The 9,591-nt window shown below is 51.0% G+C and overlaps 1 protein-coding gene and 8 non-coding genes across 10 annotated transcripts; 4 read left to right on the forward strand and 5 right to left on the reverse strand.

Moving 5' to 3' along the window:
* Window positions 1-275: 275 nt before the first annotated feature.
* On the forward strand, window positions 276-346 carry TRNAG-GCC. Its single transcript has one exon. It is a non-coding gene; the product is annotated as a tRNA-Gly (tRNA).
* Window positions 347-572: 226 nt separating this feature from the next.
* Window positions 573-646, reverse strand: TRNAN-GUU. Its single transcript has one exon. It is a non-coding gene; the product is annotated as a tRNA-Asn (tRNA).
* A 527-nt stretch (window positions 647-1,173) lies between these two features.
* TRNAS-GCU lies at window positions 1,174-1,255 on the reverse strand. Its single transcript has one exon. It is a non-coding gene; the product is annotated as a tRNA-Ser (tRNA).
* A 109-nt stretch (window positions 1,256-1,364) lies between these two features.
* Window positions 1,365-1,436, forward strand: TRNAA-CGC. Its single transcript has one exon. It is a non-coding gene; the product is annotated as a tRNA-Ala (tRNA).
* Window positions 1,437-1,817: 381 nt separating this feature from the next.
* On the forward strand, window positions 1,818-1,889 carry TRNAM-CAU. The gene has a single exon. It is a non-coding gene; the product is annotated as a tRNA-Met (tRNA).
* A 2,759-nt stretch (window positions 1,890-4,648) lies between these two features.
* On the reverse strand, window positions 4,649-4,720 carry TRNAD-GUC. Its single transcript has one exon. It is a non-coding gene; the product is annotated as a tRNA-Asp (tRNA).
* Window positions 4,721-4,921: 201 nt separating this feature from the next.
* TRNAT-AGU lies at window positions 4,922-4,995 on the forward strand. Its single transcript has one exon. It is a non-coding gene; the product is annotated as a tRNA-Thr (tRNA).
* A 279-nt stretch (window positions 4,996-5,274) lies between these two features.
* Window positions 5,275-5,346, reverse strand: TRNAE-CUC. Its single transcript has one exon. It is a non-coding gene; the product is annotated as a tRNA-Glu (tRNA).
* Window positions 5,347-6,188: 842 nt separating this feature from the next.
* Window positions 6,189-9,547, reverse strand: JOSD2 (Josephin domain containing 2). 2 transcript variants are annotated; one of them, XM_032205077.1, is made up of 4 exons: window positions 9,343-9,547; window positions 9,139-9,264; window positions 7,148-7,342; window positions 6,189-7,070 (listed from the first exon to the last, which is right to left on the reverse strand). In XM_032205077.1, the coding sequence occupies exons 1-4, from the start codon at window positions 9,486-9,488 to the stop codon at window positions 6,971-6,973; spliced, it is 567 nt and encodes a 188-aa protein (XP_032060968.1). In that variant the 5' UTR covers window positions 9,489-9,547; the 3' UTR covers window positions 6,189-6,970. The 2 variants fall into 2 exon arrangements, with proteins under 2 accessions (XP_032060968.1, XP_032060967.1); XM_032205076.1 differs by having other exon boundaries at window positions 6,189-7,342.
* Window positions 9,548-9,591: the final 44 nt, after the last annotated feature.

A 9,591-nucleotide genomic window follows, 5' to 3' on the forward strand; every position in this document is an offset into this window, starting at 1 on the left:
CCAATGGGGAAGCGCGGCGCTCTCCTGCCACACCAGCAGGTGCGCGCGCAGCCAATCAGGATCGAGGCGGGGCTATAAAGGGCGGCGGTGGGGACAGTGGGGCTCAAATGGGGGCTGGGGTCGCGTGGCTGTGGGGGTGTCGCCTCCATCACGAGCAGTAGCGTGCTGGTGCGTGGGGATCCGCCATACAAATACTATTATTCTGCTACTTTAAGGTCCTTTATTTAAGGTCATTTACCTTCTTTTTCAGTGCTTTAAATTATCGAATAACAGGCGCATTGGTGGTTCAGTGGTAGAATTCTCGCCTGCCACGCGGGAGGCCCGGGTTCGATTCCCGGCCAATGCATCAAGCTCTTTTTCCACGTTTTTATCAACCCGAAGCCTCACTGTAGGCAGTACTCGCAGGAGTGCCTGCGCCTTATCCCTTTTCACCAAACCTATGTTTTAGCATTTTTTGAGCCGAACGGCCAGCGCAGAGGAAATAGATTTCAGTGGGAAAGAGCCAAAAGAGTGAAATACTTTAGGGGAAAAAAAAAAAAAAGAGAGAGAGAGGTGGGAGAAAATAACTCTTGCGTCCCTGGGTGGGCTCGAACCACCAACCTTTCGGTTAACAGCCGAACGCGCTAACCGATTGCGCCACAGAGACCCGCGGTGCCGGCTCTGTCGGCTGCGGCTCCGCTGGGTGAAGGATGCTGATGCCTTGGAAAATTGTACAGGGAGAGGTGCAGAAGAAAGGGGGGGGACATGAGAAAGAAAGGGATTCCCCCTTCGGCAACTGTAGCGGCATCTTCACCTGGAAAAAATGAGGAGTTTGGAAAGTTGCGTGTGGGGGAGGAATTGTAGGTGTAAAATAAATAAAAGGGGGGGGACCCTTTGCTTGCCTTTAGGTGTAGTGGGGGCTCAGCTATAGGGAACCCCACGTGTGCCCCCAGATTTCCAAGGGGAATCCCCCCCACCCCCATTTACAGAACTGCCCGGGGATCCAGAAAGAGCACTTGCAAATAGCAGAGCGTGAAAACTGCGCATTTACGCCAAAAAAAAACGGGGGGCACCCCAATTGCCGATGGGACGTCAGCAAAACACGGAGGGGGGGGACTTAGCAGACAACACTCCCTCGATAAACAGGAGCTAAATCCCGTAAATGCGGGAAAAAAACCCAAAAGGTTCGCCCGCCGACGAGGATGGGATTCGAACCCACGCGTGCAGAGCACAATGGATTAGCAGTCCATCGCCTTAACCACTCGGCCACCTCGTCCCGCGGCTCCCGGCAGCCGCCGCGGCGCCATGGGGCGCGCCGGGCCCGCGGCCGCCGGCGGCCGGGAGGAGGCGGAGCCAAGGGCGGCGGCGGGCGCGGGGTGCGCGCAGGGGATGTAGCTCAGCGGTAGAGCGCATGCTTCGCATGTATGAGGCCCCGGGTTCAATCCCCGGCATCTCCACCAGCAGGGAATTGCATTTTGTATTGTTATTTTGTTTTTTTTATTTTTTTATTTTTTATTTTATTTTATTATTTATTTTATTTCATTTTATTTCATTGTATTTCATTTCATTTTATTTATTTTAATTTATTTTATTTTATTTATTTCATTTTATTTCATTTATTTTATTTTTTATTTTATTTTATTTAATTATTTTATTTTATTTTAATTTATTTTATTATTGCATTTCATTTTATTTTATTATTTTTTTTTTTTCTACCCGCATAGGAAAAGACTTCGGTGACTCCGGCGCTGCCTTGTGTTTCCCCCACCGCTTAGTTGTAGTTGCGCAATCCTCTATTTACAGCTTATCAGGCCAGCCCATACATTACCACACGGACCAGCAGAGTGGCGCAGCGGAAGCGTGCTGGGCCCATAACCCAGAGGTCGATGGATCGAAACCATCCTCTGCTAGCTTTGTTTTTCCCTCTCACCCTTAAAAACCTTTCTAATTTCTTTCCTTCTCTGCTCAAATTAGGCTCTGCGGCTCATCACAGAGCTTCTACGAGGGACTTTGCAATAGTTTTTTTTTTTTCGAGGATTTTATGAAAAGCTGCTCGTTAGTTAATTAGTGCCAAATAGCACAAAATATTTGTAATAATGATGATAAATTTATTAATAACGATGCATGATAATTTTAATAGTAATAATTGTTAAGGGTAATTTTATTGATACATTTTATTAATTATAATGGTAATTAAGTTGTTAATAACTGATGTTAATAATTATAATAGTGATGATTATTAACAGTAATTTTATTAACTTTATTAATCGTAATTAATTATAATAATTTTATTAGTAATACTTATACTTTATTATTAACAATAATAAAGTTTTGTAAGAAATATTTAATAATGATTAATATTTAATTATTATGGCAGAATGGGGATTAATACCTTCCTGGGTACACATGGGGGAAAGAGAAGGGAGAGGCTGCCAGGACAGAGTTTGGGATCAGAGGGAAAAACTTGAGGAAAGGGGATTTTGGATGGAAGCAAGATGAAAGCCAAGATTTGGAAGTGAATGAAAGAGTATATGGTTATATAAATTGTACATTACATATTATATATTTATTTATTTATATTTATATATATATAAAAAATATATATATATTTTATGTATATATATACACACACATTTCTTTCCCATGTAGAACATCACTCAGAGTTGCTGAACTGCAAGAATATCGAAGACAAGGGCCTACCTCTTAATGGAGATGGGAGTTGTTTTCCATTCAAATCCTTAATATTAATATGCACACTTGATAAACGTTTGTTTTTTTTCTTGTTGTTGCTTTAGAAGTCTCCTTGTTTTTATGTGTTTCCTAATACAACTTGAATTCAGAAAGTCTAGGTAGTCTATATGGGAGGGCTACTTGCTGTATGAATAACTGACTGGTTCATCAGGCTCTGGGGCTGGTGTTAACAGTCTTAGTTTTATAAAAGTGCCTCACTTTACTACCTTTTACCCATGACCTGGAAGAGGAGAAAAAGTGCACCCTCAGGTGCTACCACTCGCTGTTTTCAACTTTTCTGAAGGATCCAGTATGAATGAACAGACATGGTTTCTATTTGTCTCTTCCACAGATTACAGCCTTGTAATAGTGAAAGGATTGCTGTGTTTGTAGCTATTCATTATGAAATTGCCTTAAAAATAATAATAAAAATAATTTTTAAAAAGACTACTTGTGTCAAATCTACAATAATAAAAGGTGTCCCCTCTGGGTACTTCTGTTGCTTGCTATACCAAAGTAAACCTTTTCAAATAATGCACAGAGTTCAATGATTCTTGAACACAAAACATACACCACCACAACTTTATTCCATTCCAGATAGGTCTGTACAGCAACAGCCTTATAAACCAAAACTCTCTAGTTTATGGAAAATCATAGGTGACATCTTGTAATTTATTTATTTATTTATTTATTTATTTATTTTAGAAATCTGCATGCATTTTTTTTCCTACATAGAAATGTTCTTCCATTCAATGTGACCATGGAAGTCATTTTTATAGCATAATGGGAAGTTGGGCTCAGTAATCTTTATGAGCCCCTTCCAACTTGGGATATTCTATTACTTTAATTCCTTCTGCTAAGGCTAAACTCCTTACTACCATCTACTGATTTTCTCCCCCTACTCCCACGACTTTTTTGCACAAGAACAAAACATTTCTATAAGGCAGCTACCCTGGGATTTTCACGGGACCCATCAACTTCGGAGTAAACCTTGAGGAACCCCTCCCCACCTGACTTAGACACAGATTTCGGTCTTAAAATTGGATTGCTCAGGGCTTCATGCAGAGAAATCGCAAAGAGGAAGAGCACAGAATCACCCCTTGCAATGATTCTTCCCCACATGACCACACTGCGTGCTCTATAGCTACTTAACAACAGCTCAGAACAAGAATGAGAAAGCTGCTCCCCAACAGCAGCAGAGGAAGCACGCTGCCCAAGTTGATCAAATTTTCAGAAGAAGAAAACAAAAATAAAAATAAAAATAAATAAAGGAAAGAAACCACCGGGAAGCATCACTGCGTGCTCTCAGCCCCCAGGAGCAGGGGACAAAGCCACGCCTGGCTTTGGCGCCAAACCCGAAGCTTTCAACTTGAAAACCGCCGGCTGATTGGCGGGCGGGACCGCGGCGCGATTGGTCGCTGAGAGAAGGGGCGGGGCGGCGCCCGCGCTCCGCTCGCAGTTTCCCCTCAGGTCCGCATCTACTCTATAAATATCTTTGGGGGGTACCAGGCTCTGTTAGTTCCTGTAGAGGAGTGAGAGGGTCGTGGCTGGGGTTCCCGTCTGGGTGCGGCACCTAGGGGTCGTGTCGTTATGACGTTACAGTAGCACTATTTTTTCGTCATTTTTGCTAAGTTCTCTGGAGAGCGTCAGTGTGCTGCGCATTACTCCCGCTGCCGGTCCCAATGCAGGTGGCCATAACTAGGGCTCAGTCTTTACAGCAGACCTAAACACTACTCGTTCAGGTGGGGGTAGCACCGCGAAAAAAAGGCATCAAATCGTCGTGGAATTTGGGACTGTGCTCCCACATGGAGTTGCCGACGCATTTTCCCCGCAGCCAACACGCAGGAGGTTCTACCCCATCCCTAATTCAGGTTCAAGGGGCTTACAGTGGGTGGTAAATGGGAAAAAAAAAAAATAGAAATAGGAAAAATATCGCATCCTCCCCGTCGGGGAATCGAACCCCGGTCTCCCGCGTGACAGGCGGGGATACTTACCACTATACTAACGAGGAAGGGGCTGAGAGATGCCTTTTCAGGTACGATGCTGAACGCGTTTCCCCGCCGGAGTTGCGGCCGTATGGGGCTGCTCAGCACCGGGAGCTGCCACTGGGGACCGGCCCCGCTCGGAGCCGCCTTCCCCGGGCTGCCCTGCGAAGGGAGAACCGACGGCAGTGGCTGCAGATGGAGAGAGAGGGCGGTTGCGGCTCGCAAGTGGCGCCGTGGCTTAGTTGGTTAAAGCGCCTGTCTAGTAAACAGGAGATCCTGGGTTCGAATCCCAGCGGTGCCTCCCGTCTACCGCGAATATGTCGCGATAGAGCGTGGTGATTATTTTCTACCTCTTCTTAGTGTATTCTTAACACATTTCTTTTTGAAATCTCGTCCCTTCCGCCCCAGGAAAGGGGAAGGGTCGAGGCAGCCCCTTCCTTCCCCAATGGAGCTTTTCCCCAATCCGCCGCTCCCCCCCCCCAGGGAGGGAGCCTTGGACCGGGAGTGGTGTGACTGGAGGGATCGAAAAAATGAAAGTGGGTAGAAAAAGAAATAAAAAACTAAATTAAGAAAACAACTCTTCCCTGACCGGGAATCGAACCCGGGCCGCGGCGGTGAGAGCGCCGAATCCTAACCACTAGACCACCAGGGAGCGATGTGATACTGTTTCCTATCGACTCTGAAAAGCCAATGTGAGACGTGAAAACTTTTTTTTCTCTTTAATCAACGTTTTCGGCGCTTCCTCCTCAAAATAACGGTCGCAAGTGTACTGCAGGCTCCGCGGCGGCCCCGGAAAGGTTCGCTGGGATTAACCGCAGCGCAGCGCTCAAGCAGAGCGCTTTAAATAAGGAGTTAATTATAATTAATAGAAATAAAAGGAGGGCAGATGTTTGTGTAGTGAGCTGGAGGCGCGTAGATTAGAAAGAAAAAACTTACAGGGACGGAGGAAGGGCAGAAGCTATGATGCTATGATTCTATGATTCTATAAGCGGCCGCTTGGGGTCGCCGTGAGACCGCAGAACTCTCCGCACGGCCGCGGCCGCGCCGCCTTCTGCGCGCCCCCCCCGCGCAGCCCCCCACCCTTTATAACCTCGCCGCGATCCTGATTGGCTGCTCGCAGGGCGTAGCGCTTTCCATTGGCTGCGCCCGGGGCGAGGCTTTGAATTTCCCGCGCTCTGCGCTGATTGGCCCGGCCCCGCCGCGGCTTCCCTGAGGAGGCTCCACTGGGGCGGGAGAGGGGAGGATGCGAACGGCGCGCGGGGATTGGATGAGCGGGAGGGCGCGCTCCGCAGCCGACCAATCAGCACGCGCGCTTTGGATCCGCCCCGGCGGAGCGAGCGGTGGCGCCGCCGAGGGCGGCAGGGCCGGGTTTGCCCAGGGGGAGCCGAGGCCGGGCCTCGGGCACTGTTCGGCCTCCAAGGGCCGGGCTGGGCCCGCGTCCCCCCGAGGCGCGGCGACTGTGGAAGGCCAAGGATTGCGGCTGAACCCCCGAGCTGTAACCCAGCAGTTTTAATCACCTTTCGGAGGGTAATTAACCCCCCGCTGGGCACCAAGCAAAGGCCACGCCACCAAACCCGGGGACAAGGCAACGCTGGGGGCCGAAATCCATCACCAGAAATAACCCGGCTCCGGGTGCAACCATGGTGCTGGTGACACAGCCCTGCAGAGCCGGGAAAGGCGTGCAAGCGGCGGGTGACACGCGTTGGCAGCGGGTGACACGGGCGGCATGCACAAGCGGCGGGTGAGACGCAAAACCGGCGCCACGCAAAGGAGCGTGAGGTGCACAACCGGCGTGGGGCACGCACAAGCAGCGCCCGGTGTGCACGAACAGTGCCCGGTATGCACGAGCAGCACCCGGAATGCACAAGCAGCAAGGTGGCATCACCCTGAGTGGGTGACAAACACAAGCGGCGTGCAATGTCACGACAGTGCGTGACCAGAGCACGAATCGCACGACCAGCGTGCGCCCCCCTCGCCACTTACAACGCGTCGGCCCCACGACATCTGCCTGTGCCCCGTCACACGCCCCGCAGAGGAATCCCGGTGACACAGGGAAGCAAAACCCGGAGCAGAAAATCAGGGTGAAATCAGGAAACTGAAGCACCGCGACGGTGGGTGGGGGGTGAAAGGGGCACCCGGCCCCCCCACAGAGTCCCCTAAACCCATCCAGGTTTGCACCGGAGGGGTAAAAAGCTGAGGAAAGTCCCAAAACGGAGCCGTTTCATCCCGAAGCAACGGGAGCCGGTGCCACCCGTCGTCCTTGTCCCCACGACGAGTCACTCGGGGCTGAGCCAGGCGCCGGCCTCCTCCACGGCCCGGGGGACGACAAGGAAAACCTCGCAGAGCCCTTGGGCGAGGAAATCCCGGAGAAAAGCTCTGCCGGAGGGAGAGGAGGGAGGTGGAGGTGGCACCGGGTGTCCCCCTCGGTGTCCCCTCGGCGTCCCCTGTCGTACCTGAGCTCAGCCTCACCGCCAATACGGGCGGGAGCACGGAGCTTGGAGTCCAGGTTGTAGTAGGTGCCACCCAGCTGCCGGACAGCCAGCCAGTGCTTGCGGCGCAGCGGCAACGCCACGAAGCCCAGCGAGACGTGGGAGGGCACGTTGAGGATGAAGCCCACGATCTGTCCCAGCACCAGCCGCTCCAGCGACCTGCCGGGGGAGAAAATGGGGTTAGGGGGCTCAAACGTGAGGCTGGGGGGCTCAAACGTGGGGCTAGGGGGCTCAAATGTGGGCCAGGGGGCTCAAACGTGGGGCTAGGGGGCTTGAAAGTCATGATAAAGGACTTAAAAATGGGGTACAGGGGGATTAAAATAGGGGCTGGGGGATCAAAAGCAGCAGCAGAGGCTCAAAAGGTATGTTTGGGGGCCAAAAGAAAAGGGGAGGAGGGTTAAAAGAAGCAGTGAGGGGCTAAAAAATGAGGTGAGGGGGCTCCAGAGCAGCAGTGAGGGGATCAAACATGGTGTTGGGCTCAAAAACGGGTAATACAGGGCTCCAAAGCAGCATTAGGGGACTTGAAACTCATGTTAGGGGGCTTCAAATGGGGCTAAGGGGTTAAAAATGGGGTTGGGGGGCTCAAAAGCAGCAGCACAGGCATAGAAGTTGCGTTAGGAGCTCAAAAGCTGTGCTGAGGGTTAAAAGCATCAGTGGGGGGCTCACAAAATGGGATTAGAGGGATCAAATATGGCAGTGGGGGGGCTCAAAATGCCATTGGGGGTTCAAAAACGACATTAAGCCCCTCAAAAGTGGCATTAGGAGGAAGCTTGAAGCCTGAAAAAGTGGCGTGAAGGGGCTCAAACCCTGCATTCAGGGCTTGAAACCCACGTTGGAGGCTTCAAAATGAGGTTATGGGGCTTAAAACCTACATTTGGAGACTCAAAAGCCACGTCTGGGGGTAAAAATGTGGGATTAAAGGACTCAATAGCAGGGCCAGGGGCTCAAAAGCAGTGTTGAGGACTAAAGCAAACTTTTGGGGGTTAAATAGCAAGGTTAAAGGGCTCAAAACCCACATTAAGGGGCTCAAAACCAAGGCAGGGTCTCCAAATCCACAGTGGGGAGCTCAAAAGCAGGGCTCAAGAGCCCAATAGCAGGGTTAAAGGGCTCAAAACGTAGGTGGAGTGCTCAGCAGTAGGATTAAATGGCTCAAAAGCAGAGTTAAAAAGGGCCCAAAACCCACATTGAAAGGTTCAAAAATAGGTCTACAGGGCTCAATAGTGAAGTTCGGAAACTCAAAACCCACGACGAGGGCTTAAAAGAAAGGTTAAAGGGCTCAGTAGCAGGGTTAAGGGTCTCAAAAGTAGTGCTGGGAGATGAAAAGCCACACTGGAGGGCTCAAAATCAGGGTTAATTGCCTCAAAACCCATGCTGGGGGGGGGTAAAAGGCAAGTTAGGCAGCTCAAAAGAACTGTTAGAGGCTTAAAACCCACTTTAAGGGGCTCAAAAATGAATTAGGGACTAAAAAAATGGGCTGGGGCCTGAAAAGCGGTGTTAAAACTCTCAAACCTCACGTGAACGGAGGCTAAAAAATGGTGTTGGGGGCTGAAAAGTGGGGTGAAAGGGCTGGATAAAGCATAGGGGGCTCAAAGGTAGTATTGTGGGGCTAAAAAACAGCATTTGGGGGTAAAAACCAGCATTTGGGGGGTCAAAAACAGCATTTGGGAGATAAAAAGGGACAAAAATATGGGGTTAAAGGGCTCAAGAGCAGGGCTGGGGGCTCAAACCCTATAGGGGGAACCTTAAAACCTGCAGTGGGGGGCTCGGTTGTGGGGTTAAAGGGTTCACGAGCAGAATTTGGGGTCTCAAACCCCACATCAGGGTCTGAAATACTAGATACGGGGCTAAAAGAATTCCTCGGGGTGCAATGACTGGTTTTAGGGGCTTCAAATCCACACCGGGGGCTTGTGAGCGTTGTTTTGGGGTGAAAAAAGAACGTTTCGGGGGCTCCTCACCGGCGCTTGTCCCACCAGACGGCCGCCAGCCCCAGGCTCTGCAGCGCGGCCATGATCACGTTCACGTCGTAGTTGCCCGTCCCCAAAACGCTGCGGTGGGGGTTGAGGCGGGCGTCGGGCGCCAGCCTGGGGGGAGAAAACAAAAAAATGATTAAAATTCGATGGAAATGGGTGAAAAAAGGGGTAAAAAGGGGCAAAAAGCACCTCTTGCAGATGTCGTCGGCAGCCTCCTGGGTGAAGCAGGGGCGCTGCAGGACGTTGTTGAGCGCGTGCACGGCGCAGAGCTCCAGGCGCTGCCGCTCGTGGTACAGCCCCGGCTCGGCCCCCCCGGCCGGGGGGGGCCCCGACATGACCCCGGTGCCGGGGGGGGGACGGTTGCGGGGTTTGGGGTGCGCGGAGCTGGCCCCCGAATCGCTGCAGGGGGGGAAAATAGGGGGTGGGGGGGGCTTTGCT

The sequence above is a fragment of the Aythya fuligula genome, chromosome 32 (genome assembly GCF_009819795.1).
Source record: "Aythya fuligula isolate bAytFul2 chromosome 32, bAytFul2.pri, whole genome shotgun sequence".
Lineage (NCBI taxonomy): Eukaryota > Metazoa > Chordata > Aves > Anseriformes > Anatidae > Aythya > Aythya fuligula.

Coding starts and splice junctions, on each gene's coding strand:
- JOSD2 (XM_032205076.1), bottom strand. CDS start 9,488: ATGTCGGGGCCCCCCCCGGCCGGGGGGGCCGAGCCGGGGCTGTACCAC. Junction 9,265..9,342: donor GCCGACGACATCTGCAAGAG/GTGCTTTTTGCC, acceptor TTCTCCCCCCAG/GCTGGCGCCCGACGCCCGCC. Junction 7,343..9,138: donor GTCTGGTGGGACAAGCGCCG/GTGAGGAGCCCC, acceptor CTCCCCCGGCAG/GTCGCTGGAGCGGCTGGTGC.